Source organism: Metopolophium dirhodum, chromosome 7, assembly GCF_019925205.1.
Source record: "Metopolophium dirhodum isolate CAU chromosome 7, ASM1992520v1, whole genome shotgun sequence".
Classification (NCBI taxonomy): Eukaryota; Metazoa; Arthropoda; class Insecta; order Hemiptera; family Aphididae; genus Metopolophium; species Metopolophium dirhodum.
In genome coordinates this window covers 35,506,284-35,521,469 of record NC_083566.1, presented here as the reverse complement: position 1 = coordinate 35,521,469, position 15,186 = coordinate 35,506,284, and the positions used below count along the sequence as shown (strand labels likewise).

At 30.6% G+C, this 15,186-nt stretch overlaps 1 protein-coding gene across 1 annotated transcript; it reads left to right on the top strand.

Moving 5' to 3' along the window:
- Nucleotides 1–434: 434 nt before the first annotated feature.
- On the top strand, nucleotides 435–10,980 carry LOC132949298 (leukocyte elastase inhibitor-like). The gene is made up of 7 exons (XM_061020116.1): nucleotides 435–749; nucleotides 1,197–1,354; nucleotides 1,704–1,889; nucleotides 2,149–2,299; nucleotides 3,550–3,764; nucleotides 7,857–8,235; nucleotides 10,395–10,980. Exons 1-7 carry the CDS (start codon nucleotides 710–712, stop codon nucleotides 10,547–10,549), a joined length of 1,284 nt encoding a protein of 427 aa, XP_060876099.1. The 5' UTR covers nucleotides 435–709; the 3' UTR covers nucleotides 10,550–10,980.
- Nucleotides 10,981–15,186: the final 4,206 nt, after the last annotated feature.

Here is a 15,186-nt window from a genome sequence, read left to right as displayed (position 1 = left end):
GCGCCAGTGCGTCTCGTATATACGTATTCGGTTAACAAACACACCCCATCACCTCCGCGGATCTACGATCTACCACCTCCCCACCGCAACAATACTTAAAAATTAAAGACACCAACAATACCACGTTGTGAATGGAGAAAGAAACGTTCGCGAGTTTTATGTTACTCGGTAATATCATACATTATTTTGTATAATAAGTGTATAACACAATAAATAATAATAAAGCACTGGATGGCGTGGCATTGAAAGTAAAAGTAGAAAAATATAAAAATGTAAAATAACAACAAACAAAAACACGTGAGTGGGACAAATATTACAACGTAATAATGACACTACGGCAGCTACAGGTATAAGATAATAATAATAATAATAATAGGTGCCCCTCTTCTTTCTTGCCACAGCCGCACACTCGTACTTGCCGGGTATACTCTTCATTTCATTCGGTTACCGTGCGCGGTCTATCGCGGCGCCGAGTTGCGCCAATCCGGCTGGTTGCAAGGCTGTTGACCCAGTTAATGGTTATCATAATAATAATAATAATAATATTCTAATATATCGTTTTATCCGCTCCGCGTACCACACGCTGCGACGACTACGACCCCGACGACTACGGCGGCGACGGCGACGGCGATCAGTCCTCCTCGCGAGTCACCAGAACGAATACAATATTTTATACACATAATATCGCACGGGCCTGCAGCAGATTCCTATGACTATGGCTCGGTGCCGCACGGTTCAATCCGCGACAGGTAATCTTCGTCCCGGGCATGCATAACGATATGATTTTATGACGAACGTATAGATGTCAGTTTGTCGCCAAAACGTATTTTATTTCGGCTTCGGTGTATGCTGTATATATATATATTATTATACTTTTTTTTTTTTTATTATTATTTATTTGAAGCAGTCTACGATCTATAATGCATGTTCTTAGTATAACAAGTAGGTTTGACGAGTGACGAGCAAGAATGATATGAATAGTAAGATTAGGGAAGACACTTATATATTTACATAGGTACATCGTCGCACATCGAAATTCTTTTTCGTCGGATTATCCCATATCTGTATAATACTACATTACTACGGTATAATATAACACAATAAGCCACATGTCGATATATTTTTTCTCATCACAATAATATAATATAATGTACGCTCGTGCTGATCGAATCATTTGTTCATCTTATTCCCTGCAGCACCGTTCATACACATAACTTCATCCGTCTCGGTGCACTTGCTGATGGCTGCGGTGACGGCTCTGTCTTCGTCGGTGTCAGCTTCGGGATGGACCAACTCAACGGACGTGATCCGGGTAGTCCAGTTCAGCAACAGTCTGGTGCCTCCTCTCTTCAACGTGTGTTGTTTTTATTTTTTAGTTCTTCAATTTAATTTAATACCCACCAACCCACCGTCTCATATACCTATGTACAGCGGATATTACGCTATTTATATAGGCGTGTTTAGATCAATTTCACAAATCCGGCCAAGAATAATTTTTTGTGAAGTTTCTTATATGAAATCAGTAACCACATTGAATATATTATTATGTATAAAATTCTAAAAATCAGATTAGAATTAATTTTAATTCGCTGGTCTGAATATTTTCGGAGTTGCCAGACACGAAAACACGCCCATGTTAAAATTACATTTTACGCTCTCGCTTAATTTTACAATAATAATAATATATTTGATTGCACACGCAGCACTATTCCAGAGGCCGAGACAACCTGGTGCTGGCGCCTTTCGGGGTGGCAACTAACGTGGCCATGATGCTGGAAGGCTTGCAAGGTCGGGCCGCCGAAGAGGTAACCACGCTGTTCCGACTCCAGGCAAAGGAAGTGCGCCAACAGCTGAGGAGAGGTTTTAAAATGATTTTTGATACGTTTGGGGTAAGGCTAAAAAACATTCATCAAAGAATTATAATATTATGTATAAATACTATGATTAATAGCCATTATTAAGCATATTATTTACTATTTACGATCACCATCATAGGAAAGGCTCCAGAAAAAAATGTCGTGTCGTCGGAAACGGTTGGGCCGAATTGGTCTCATAATAATAATAATAATAATATAATCATAATACTATTAATATCTTGTACTTACGTGAACATAATATTAATTCGAAACAATAATATATTAATTATAGGATGATTCGGACGGAGATTTTGCCGGATCCTACAACAAAGCATCGGTGACCAGTTCCCGGGTTATGCCATCGTCATACATAAACAGACTTTCGAAATATTATCAAGCTAACGTTACCACGATGCGAAGCGAGAATTCGAATAACAGCTTAAGTAATAACATCTAAACTATATGTCCTTATAACTAACATTATTCTGTGTAATAATACATTGAACAGTAAGTTACAAATAATTTCAACATTTTATGAAATACTTTCATTTTTGAAATCATTATCGCTTACTTTTCATAATATTTTTTCGATCTCGAAATGTTAATACATAGTTGTATTTATTCTATAATAAACCTGATGTTTAAAAGTTCTCTATGTTTCGCACTGAAAATAATATAATTTTGTTAAACAGTGCCTGTTTTACATTTTTAATCCAATTATGTTTATTCTTAAAAATTGAATTATTTATAATATCAAGCATTGCCGCTACCTATATTATACAAATAGTGGATATTGCAAGATATGAACAAGATTTTTTTCAAACACGTTTAAATTTTACCGCTATGCAAATTTGTCAAATTGTTTGTATTGAATATATTGGCTCCAAAAAGCGATGGTAAAATTGACAGTTTACAAGTATTTATTATTACTTAATAGAAGGATTACAGTGACCAATACAATTATTTGAGACACAGTATTTATTTTTGACACCCACCCCATGAGTCACGAGTCACGACCAGACTAAAACAAATATAAAATATTAATATGTACGACGTACGTACCTACATTAATAATAATGACAATAATTTTACACAGAATTTTTACCTTACCAGAAACCTACTTATATATATATATATATATATCCATTCCACCCTCGTGCTAACCACTGAGTAGGTACTTATATACTTCAGAACAAATCATTATTAATTTATTGTTTACTCTTTTGTTTACACAGAAAATTGTTATTTTAAAGCATCAGTAAATTTAAATTGGGCTTGGTCACTAAAAAATTACCAAAATTTGTGTTGAACAGGCGTTATTTCTTCGTATAGTAGTACCTATTGGGTTACTTTTTTTTTAGAATTTCATCATAATATTATACTTCTATGAAACAAGACAATTTTTCCTTTTAAATTAAGTTCTGTATTTAGTTTCCAACCCGATATTAATTATTTCGTTAAAGAAAAATTACAATTTACAATTTATGCTATTTGCATAATGAGTTTAGTTGATAATAATGAAATAAATATTTATCACTCAATTTAAAAATCGCTAAATCTAAATTTCGGTTAAAGGAACTACCTATCTAAGTTAACATCGTACCTTTATACACTACCTTGGTATGTTAAATTAACGTTATACATAATAGTAAATATTTATACACTCAGTAATTTAGATGTGATTTATTTTCAGATATTTTAGAATTACGGAGTGACACAGGAATAATAAGTCACTGGAAAGATTACCAAAAACTAGCCACGTACACTTACTTAACGTATCAACCATCAGCACCGTTTACCAAAGCTGACGGTTCAATTGTCCACGTCCCAATGATACCACAGACAGGAATGTTCAAAATCGGATACGTACCACAACTTAAGTGTTTAGCTGCTGAACTAATGTTTGAGGTGAGCTCGTGATTATTGTTGGATCCACTCGATCTATGGTTAATACAAGTTAAGTTTATTAGTTCTCTAAATATCAAGAGTTGATAATTATATAGCCTGTAGGTATATAATTAAACGATTAACGACTTAGGTACTTATAATTACACTAGCTGATCCCGCAAACTCTGTGGCCCATAAAAAATGACAACTCTATAATATTATAGTTATTATGCATGTATTTATATAACTAGTAATATTTTTGTAGTATTTTTGAAGTGATAACTTCTTTAGCGGCGCTGTGCACTTAATCAGTTTTTTTTTGTGATGGGTAATAACTAATAAATGTTAAACTCGCGTCAGACGAATGCGTGCATTTAGACCATTATGCGAAAGAAAAATAAACATACTTCTAGAAGTCCGATTTCACATTTGAAACCTAAAATAACTTCTTTTCTATGTTTTGTAGGAAAAACTTTTTCATTTTTTAATTCGTTGAACCTTTAAAGTACAAGTTCATTTTGAGAAATTAAGTAAATTAATTTGCAACTGTACTACAAAAACTTTACAAAATATCAAAAATCTATTTCCTACAAAACATAGAAAAGAAGTTATTGAATTCAAATTAGTTTTCAAAATTGAAATCGTACTTCTAGAAGTATGTTAATTTTTCTTTCGCTTTTGGCATTATTCGCTCTCATGTAAGTAGAAAAAAAAAGAAAAAAAACTACGGGTTTTATTTTTATATGTTGGACTTGTTGATATTTATTAACATAGTAGATGTTCTATCTAGTAATTATTTGTTATTGTTAGTGTCTAGTGTTCGTTTTTTTCAATTACCTTCAATTTTACTAGCTAAAATGAATGATTGGTGTAAGGTTGATTTAAAAAAAAAAATGTGAAATAATTAATTATAGCGCAATAAATGAATATTGTATTTTACCAAAAAAATTATAGTACTTTTATAATGACAATTAAAGCATTTCGTGCAAAACTATTACCTAACCATTCCAAAATATCAAAAATGCACGGCGTTAATATATAAGTTTTCACTTCTGCCGGCACTCCCGGAGGGCAACCCGTCGTTTTTTTTTTTTAAGTAAGTACTTCTGCGTATACGATATTTTTAGTTTTATTTTTTTGCGGTAGAAGAACATACTGGTTTTTGCCACAATCCGATCTTGATAACGCAACATTATGGTTTTCCGTGTGTTGTGTGTAAAAGAGTCTTGACGTTTTCTATCGATTCCTACGTGCTTGCCCCTGTGCTTTATTAATTGTTACTGCATACGATAACTTAACGGGAAATTGAATTCTTTTGAAGTTAAAAGGCAAATCATTGGTATGCGAGGTATGGCACCGTTTGACCAACTGCTGGACCACTCAATACCAACGATCACATTGTTGAGAAGAAATTGAAATTTAATTTTCTATACTATCTATAGTAATATTATAAAGCTAAAGAGTTTGTTTGGTTAAATACACAGGCTTATCTCATTAGTCATTAATAATAATTATTATTATTAGAACCAATAGCATCCATTAATAATCAAAAAAAAAAAATAATAATAATAATCGAGAACCTCTCCAGGTTGGACCTATTAGGTCGTAACATGATGTTATATAGGCATATAGCCTATAGCCTTCCTCGATAAATGGACTATCCAACACAAAAATAATTTTTCAATTCGAACCATAATAGTTCCTGAGATTAGCGTGTTCAAAAAACTCTTCAGCTTTATAATATTATAGTATAGATTATTTATATATTGTTATTACATTTTATTCTATTCTATGGTTCATGTACGCATTGACATTTATTAGTACCGTTTTTAACATTACCGCAGAGGTTCAAATTTTGAAATCATTGAACAAAATATTGATTTATTATATTAGGTGTGCGTATGAATATTTCAATAATTTAATTAATATTTTAAAACAGGACTGCAATATTATTTTAATTATTTGATGTTCAATTAATATGTTTGAATACCTATTTAATTTATTTTACACTTAATTTAAATAGTATATTATACGCAACAGGTACGTATTTTTGTTGGCACTATTTGACAATTGTTTCCATAGTATTTAACCTTGATATAATATAAAGAAATTAGTAATTACTATTTGTACTTGTTGGTCAAGAAAACCCTATGACACTGGTCATTTAATAAACAATATTTTACATCGCGTATTTTGCGAGATTATAACAATGGAACTGACGTTTGACAATGGAGTCGTTCAATGCCGAAATGCTCGTGTATTGGCGGAATGTCAAGAGCGACTAACCGAGTGTATAAATATTATCTGTGCTTGCGATGTAGTCTAAAGTTATTCCGTAAAGAATTATTATTGATTTTCATCGCGTTATCTCAATATATAATATAATATAAGGTCATCGCGCACACCTATACGAAAATCAATTTAATATTATTCTACATAATATTACAATTAATAATTTATTATGTTATATTTATATCATACCTAATCATATTATGACGATTGATGTGATGAATCACATCACAGTCCACACTATCGCTTTGGTCTGGCGAGCAGATTTTTCTCGTCCACTCTGCGAGTATACGCCGTTTGGTTATTTCGATATTCAGGTTCATACCTAAAAAATATAGTTTTTTTGTTGGAAGAGGTTTGAGTTGTATATTTTCAAAAAAAAATTGTGTAAGTACTAAGTAGGTACTTAGGTACAACTCTCGTTATCGAGTTTTCAAAATCACAACAGTTAATAATAATAATAACATAGGCACACGCGCGCACAAATTGATATCATCACTGAGGCACGTGCCTACATTAGTTGTATATAATATTATGTAAATAAATTGAAAACACTCTACGAAAACATCAATAAAACCTAACCGTTATATAGTTGAGACATAAACTAAGAAAATTGCGAAAAAATCCAAAGACACAGCGTTGTTATTAGTTATCACTTATCATTAAAATATACTAGCGCTGATCCCGTGCACTTTGTTGCGCCCGTTAAAAATACCATCTCTATATGATTCATAATTTGTGTTTAATTCATCATTTAATACCCAGCGTAGTGATGTTCAAAACTTCCTGTGACAAATGTTCGTGTATTTACCCCATCTTAATCTACATTAATGATTCTTAACACAGTCATAACAGTGGTTGTAGTGGTTAGCAGTCACACTCATTTTGATGGTTTTGACCAAATATAAAATACGGGTCTAAACTTATATTCAATCATAGTAAATAATAAATATATTATTATTTCTATAGAAAATTCTCAAATGTTGCAATAAAAAAAGTTGAGGGCGACTTATCGAGATAAAATATAACCTATATATAGTATATACCTAATATATATCCTTGGGATGGTAAAAAATTTTAAAATCGGTTAAGTAGTTCCAGAGATTACCCCGAACAAACAAACAATTTTTCTAGTATAGAATATAGATTAATCCATAGTCTATACTAACATTATTATTTAATATTATAAAGCTGAACTTTTCTGAGTTTGTGTGTTTGAAAGCACTAATCTCAGAAACCTTACTGGACCGATTTCAATAAAAGATATTATATAAATAGATTCCTTGAGACTAGGGGGTTGTTTTGCCAACTTCTATATGTTTTTTAGGGTGGCTCACACACACATTTCGTTTTGGCTCATGGTAATTGAATACATTTTTGTTTATATAGTATAAAGTTGCCGTTTGTTACAGAAATACAATTTGAAAAAATAATTGGTATGGACTAACCGAACCGTATCTTGCTATGTGATTTTTTTTATAATAAAATAATATTTAATTCATTGTTTGTTATTCAAATGTTCAGCAAAATGCAATGCCCTTAAGTTTCTATAGCTTATATACCTAGGTACTAAAAACCGCACGACTGATTTTTACGAAAGTGTTATAAAATCCAATCTGCCTCGGATGGATTTCCCATCTCGATCGAATTAGTTGACAACGCGAGATACACCGATATAGCGCCGTATTATTTTGTTTTTCCTGGGCGAAGTCGGGTCACTCATCTAGTTTCCGTATAAATACACAATAATATTAATATGCTGGTACAAACTGTAAACATAAATCATTATTATTATCGCTGTGGGTCGTATTTTTCCGTTCGCAGACCGACAAAGTGAGCATGCTTATCATGATGCCGGACGACGTTAACGGTTCCGAGTTAATGATCGAGCGGCTGTCCAAAGAAAACTTCCTGGACATCCTGGATTCGCTGGGATACCAGGACACAGAGGTTCTGTTGCCGCAGTTGGCCGCATTCACCAACGGTCTGGATTTGGAATCGTTCTTCAAGAAGCTCGGCGTCAAGGCAGCTTTCAACCAGACGGTCAGCGGTAGTGCCAACAACAACAATAAAACTTCATCGACGAGTCGCGATCACGCGTCAAAGTCTCCCACGGTCACATTGGTGTCGATGAAACAGAACGCGTACTTTTCAATGTCGTTCATCACGATCAATTCCGTCGGCTCCGTCGGCACAAAGTTAGGTCAGTAACAAGTATCTTAATATATTATATACCTATTGTATTAATGATCGTAATAACGTTATTTCACCGTTAATAACAATGGTTATATAATTGAATTTCAATAAATTACGGTATACTACTCACTAAAGCCTATATAGCCGTAATGTGAGTGTAGGAAATATGAAAAAAATATCATAATAAATGAAAAAATATCAATAAAAATAAAATATGAGGGAGAATATTAAATATTTTTTAAAGAAAAAAATTATTAAAATGTATGGTATTAACAAATAACGATTTTTTTTATATAATAAAAAGTCATTACTGAAAGAGGATAAATTAATTTTTAGTGAGGAAAACATTTTTGCCTAATACAACAAACAATATATAAAAACTCATAAATATTACTACTCATTCTGGGAATACCAATACCAATTGAACTAAATGTATTGTACCTATAGCATTTATCTATCTGAAGAAGTCTCGATAATTTAAACATAAATTATCTACTTGTGTTATTATATAATGCATTTAAATTATTTAGACTATAATCTTTGTAGATATAAGCCTTGCGGTAAGTATAACCTTATAGGCTCACATTTCCTCGCTGTATTATTTAATGTGATTAATATGGATATTCCATTTTAACTAATAGTCAGTACAAACACCATGGATATTTTACATAGTTAACATTATTAAACACACATTTTTCGGTATTATTTATATTATTCGACAAACTATTATCTATTATATTATTTTATTTCACAAATTATCCAAGATTTAAAACATTAATGCTAAAATGTATTCGTTATTGTGTAGGTATCGTATAATATACCATGCCTATTATACCGGTACGGCTAGATATACTTATATAGATACTTGCAGTGTTATTAGGTAGCAAACTATTATAGTAGTAATATACAATAGTCAATAGTTTGTAGTCGCGGGTATATATTTACAATATATTTGTATACTTTTAATAACGTGTTATTTTAATTTCACACAACACTCGTTTGTATAATGTATGTAATACTTTATATTTTAATTTAAAATTCCCACATTCTATTATTGTCCTTGAAAAATAAATATTATTTTATACATAATAGATCTTTATCGTAGCAGCCTAATTTAACTAATTTTCGAAAGCAAAACACATACTGGATAACTAAATGCGCAATGTGTCTATTACACGGTGACCGCTTCGACTAACCGCGTCATGAAAACCATTTTAAATACATAATATTACTATAATAATTCTTGACCAATTCATGTACAAGAATTCGGTATAAACTATAACTGAAAAAATAGTAATATACGAATACATACAGCCACCTCGCACCTCCATCCACACCTACAATAACCTAAATTATGTATTTATTTATGTTCATGAAGGCTATAAATTATGTATAAATTAACTCTCAACGTGTCGTTAATAACATTGAGTATGTTAAATGTTTATAATATATAAGTCTATCTTCACGCATTTAATCAGTGATATTATATTATATTATTACGTACATTTCGATATCAATTTCTGATAACTATTATGAACGTTATGATAACTAAAGACCATCGTTCCCTTCATTTGCTCATATACTATTTTGTATATGTATACGCCAAGATGCATATAAATATTAATCACTTATTTAAAATTAAAACAATATAAGTTACGCTCAAGTTTGTGAAAAGATGAATTCCTTAATACTTAAATGAATAAAATACATTTCCAAGGCTTACGGTAACTAATATTCAGACGAGCAGTGACAGAGTGAGGAGTGATAACTCAGGAAACCGCAGAATCAGCAAATCTATATAGTACCTACTACAGGAGCACCTAAAGATAAAAAATCACCTAAAAAGGAACTTTATTTGTAACGAGCATTGCGTTTACTAAAGATATCGGTAACAAAGCGTTCATAAGGATAGGAGATTTTATATTTTTTGAAACCTTGCTAGAACGCGCGTTTTAATATATTAAATTTTAGATATTTATCTATCAAATAACTGTAAGTATACATTTTACCGGATATCTTATCAAATAGATTAATTTTTTCTTGTATTTTATTAAATACATTATTCAAAAAGATTTTAAATATTAAGTTGTATAAATAATATACTTACATTGCCGAAACACATTTTTAACAATTTACTTAAGCGTTGGTATATTTAAATTGTTTCAGGTATTCGTCCGTCAGCCTCAAGACAAAAACGAGGCATTGCCACTAAAGTAGTTTTTGACAGGCCGTTTGTATTTTTTGTTTATAACAAATTAACTGGACTAATTATGTTGGCAGGGAAAATTACAAACCCTACACAAGTGCCTTCCACAAGTTAAAAATGTATTTAAAAGTTAGGTAGTTCACAAATAATAATGATAATTTCTATATTATGTACTATATCAAGTAGGTAATTATAATGTATATAATAATTATTACTTACTACCTAGTTGCAAGTTATATTATATAGGTAATACTTTAAATTTAATTTTCTAATCTAATCTAATTAGAATTAAAATGTTTTAAAGTAAAATCGTAAATGGAATATTTATTTGTACATAATCTGTTAATATTTTTGTATGTATACTTTAATTTAGTTTTGTTTTTTAAATGTTTTTATGACTATGGTTTAATTGTAGATATAGTCATATAGAATATAGATGTACATGCATTATAAAAACTAGTTTACAAAACATATTTAATCAATATGTGCTACAAAAGTTTTTATTTAAAAATATATTTCTAAAAACAAAATTAGATTTATCATCAATGGCTTTTTTTTAATATTATACAATTCATTTTAGATTCTGAGTGGCCCGATGAACGTTTTGATTTTACAATGATGTGTGTGTGTTTTTTGTGTATATACATTAGACACAATATTATGATAGCAGTCGAAATAATTCTTTAATTTTCAACTTTAGCATCTTTTCTGATATAGGAAAGTGGACTTAGTTTAAACATTAAAGAGGTCAAAATGGATAATTCCCAGGAATCTACAAACCGTAGGGGAAAACAATAAAAACAATTTATGAAAAACAAGGATTTTCACGCAAAACTAGTTTTTGAGAAAATTAATCTAGTTTTTTTGGTGTGACTTAAAAATGAGTAGCCATGGAAACTTAAAATGTTGTTTATATTGTCATTTTCTATACACCATTCAATTTTCAAAATATTTTGACTCTTTTTGAGCTATTTACATACATAAGAAATATTTGATTTTTATTAGTTATTTTAATTGTTTTTGCTCAGTCAAAATACTTGAAAACTTAATACTTAATTCTTTGTAAGTTGTTATAACAACAATTAAAATTATTAAAGATACATTTAAAATTTTTAAAAAGCATTTAAAGTTAAGCATTCAAAATCTCGAAAATTTTCAAATAACTTTGAAGTTACATAACTATAAGAATCAAAAATTTGAAATAATGTATCTTATAAGTAGTTCATACTGTCACCAAACAGTAGTTTTTTGGCTAGTCATAAAAAAAATATTATCCGGTACCAATATTTCTACTTGTATGTTCTTTGGACATTTTTAGACTGCCAACTAATTTATATAAGTTAATATATTATAATATTATATTAAGTATTTAGCAGTACCTACGAGTTATTTAGTTACTTCATTTTAGTGTTTATATAATTGGCAAGGAGCTAGGTATTTAAATTTGTAGTACAATTTTTTTGGAATAACGTAAATTAATCAATGTAAATCAAAATGAACAAAAATTAATTTGTACAACTTTTTGATACCTATAGGTATTACCATTGAGTATATATTGTATACACAACATATTATTATTTCTATTACCTTTATCTTTATTTAAAATAATTCTATCATTTATATTTTAATCTTTAAAACAAATTAGTGAAAGCGCCTGAAATCAAACGCATAGGCAATATATTATGAGATACCTATAGCAGTCCGATGCGCAGATTAATAATGGAAATTATAAGACACTCGAGACAGTAAACTAAACCTTTCCTAACCAAATTTGAAATTTCTACAGGGCCCAAAAATAAAATATACTAGGATCATTTAATAACTTATTCCTACAAAATCTTACCTTCGTTCTTCTTTTCGAAATCTACTAAAATAAATACACATTGTAAATTTAAGTGCAATACATATGCAAATATTTATATTATTTTAAAAACTCACTGTGTATCATATCTCTATTATTTCGTTGGTTCGTGGTTATGTTGACCTCTTATTCCCTTTATGTAACCTTTGTGTTTTTTTCTTTGGATAAAGGAATTTTAGTTGTCATTTTATATTTGGTATTCATTTATCTAATTACAATAACTAAATAGAATTCTTAACAAAGAGAGCTGAATAGTGACTGTGTAATGAATTCAAAATTGAAACCGGAGCGACAATAAGTGTTTTGACCAAAGAGGTAGTTTTGAAAATCATACCATCAGAATGAAAATATCAGGACAAATCTACCTGATACCATTTTCAAAAAAATTACCGAAAATAACTGCACCACAGGGTAGTTTGCAAGACATCACAATCGATGAATGCAGTGAAGAAAACAAAGACAGTCAAGTACCAATCAGTGATGAAGAAAATGAGCAATTCGACGCCCTCATGTACCGGTATGCCCACATTTTTTCGGACCACCCAGGAAAAATCGCAGCATTTGAGTGTCAAATTCGGGTAACTCAGGGGACACCGATTTATCAAAAACCGTACCCCATTCCAGTATCGATGAGTAACCGGACCAAGAAAAAACAGCTTTGGAAGTCGAAGATCAGAACGCGTTCGCGCTGCAACTAGTACGTTCACGCTTTCATGGGAAAACGGATCACCATAGGAGGGAGGAACCAGTGTTGTGCATCGAGGACGAATCAACGCCCGATAGCCACATCCTGTTCGTATACGCCCGCCAAACACCACCAACCGAGTCGGCTGTTTTGGTCTGGGGTATTCAACTGCCCGATCCATCAACCCTACGCGGCACCCACGTGAGTCATGGCCACTCGTCAATAATCAACGTATCAAATATTTGTAGCTCAACGGGCAAATTATATCAAAAGAAAATATTGTATAACCCATTTAAAATTCAATACCGAAATATCTGTAGCTCGAAGAGCACTTGTCAAACTAAAAGAAAAAACTGTATAACATAAATAAACGGTTTTTATTATTTTACGTAAGAATAAAGAACCATCATTCAATTACACAAAACAACCTGCGTTTTGCATTCTCACACATTATTATAGGATACCACAAAATATCGTATCTAATCATACTATACCGTATAGGTTAATATTGAGGGGTGACATTCCAAAACGTACTATTGCCATAAAGTTGATTTTCCAGGACGAGCAGCTTTGTTTTTGTTAAATATTATCTCCTGTGGTGATACCAGAGATTTTAAATAAGGTTATTTAAAATCTCTGAATGATACTGCAGTGTAAATAAGTACGTTTTGGATGATTTATACCACGGTAGATTATATAATCTACCGTGATTTATATACATTTATGAACAGTTTTTTTTTTCGTGGAATAGATGATTAAAGTTTAATTCTGATAGCGCCAATCGACTTCCCGTCTTTTCTTCTATAAGAATCGATGCGTATCTCGATTTTGTATATTTTGGCAATAGTACGTATTGGAATGTCACGCCTCAATTATGAGTGTTCGGATTAGATAAATACTTTTTTATCTAGATAAAAAAAAAGATACAATTATTTTTTAAATGGTTTTAAAGTTAGGTATATTTTAGTTGGACACTATAGGAACATTTATAATAACAATGATATAAATAAAAATAAATACATTATTTATAGACCATAAACTTTGTTTGAGAATCTGTATAAATATTTAAAAATGCGTTTGTACAATTTCGCGTTTTTTATAAATAAAAAATGTATCTATATGAATTTATTTAGATTAGTGAAAAAATTATCTAAGGTGAACGTTTAGATACCTTGTATAAATATTTATCTAGATAAGATAAAAGATGAACAAATAATTATCTAGATAAGTCCGAACACTGTCAATTATTAAATGTTTGCATGACGCGGCGTGGTAGCGGTGCGGAGGGCTCTCGCACGCACTCGCACGCACAATATGTCAGTATGTAATATTGCGATCATGAAAACATTTTTTTTCACTCCAACGTACGATACTAATTCCAACAGTACGTCGCAAAGATTACCTCGATTTGCATTCTGACAAAATATTCTTTTTTTCCACAACACGCACGAGTGATCGGTCGATGCACGTTTTTAAAACTGTATTTAGTATTAATGAAATATTTAAAGTGGAAATTCTGAATTTTTTTGAATTTTTTAAAATTTTTATCGCAATTTAAATTACAAAAAGTAGCAGAACGTTGGTGCATTGATAGTATCAAGATCTTTGATATACGCTGTATAGCATGTTATCATCTCGGTATTAGCCAATGGTAAAAACATTTTAAATTACATTACATTACATTAAAATATATTGGTTCTCTTTTCAAAAGCTGAGCTTGTGCTGAAAAGAGGAAGTTGTGATACAGATTTAGATATTATTGATTATGATCGTTATTGACAATTAATAAAGCAAAAAATAGAACAAAATAAATAGGTAGAGTATGCACAAGAAAGACAATAAAAGAAAGGATAAAGAACAATTAGTAGTTGCATTATAAAGGCTATAGCCTATATAATATATATATATATAATCGTAAGTAAATAAAATGTTAATATAGCATATTCTGTGGATTATAATATACTGGTATAATTAGAAGATTAAATAGAATTATTTGATAGTAGTAATTAATTTTAACACGAATTTAACTATTAACAGTGAAAAATATATTAATTAATTTCTAAATTAAAGTATAGATTATTGAAACAGAACATTATTTATATATTTTTTATACATCTTGAAACTCTTAAAGTTATGAATATTAAAATTATAAATAGTACAGTATTGAATGAATTTATATCTAGGGCTTTGTTGCCCAAATACTGTG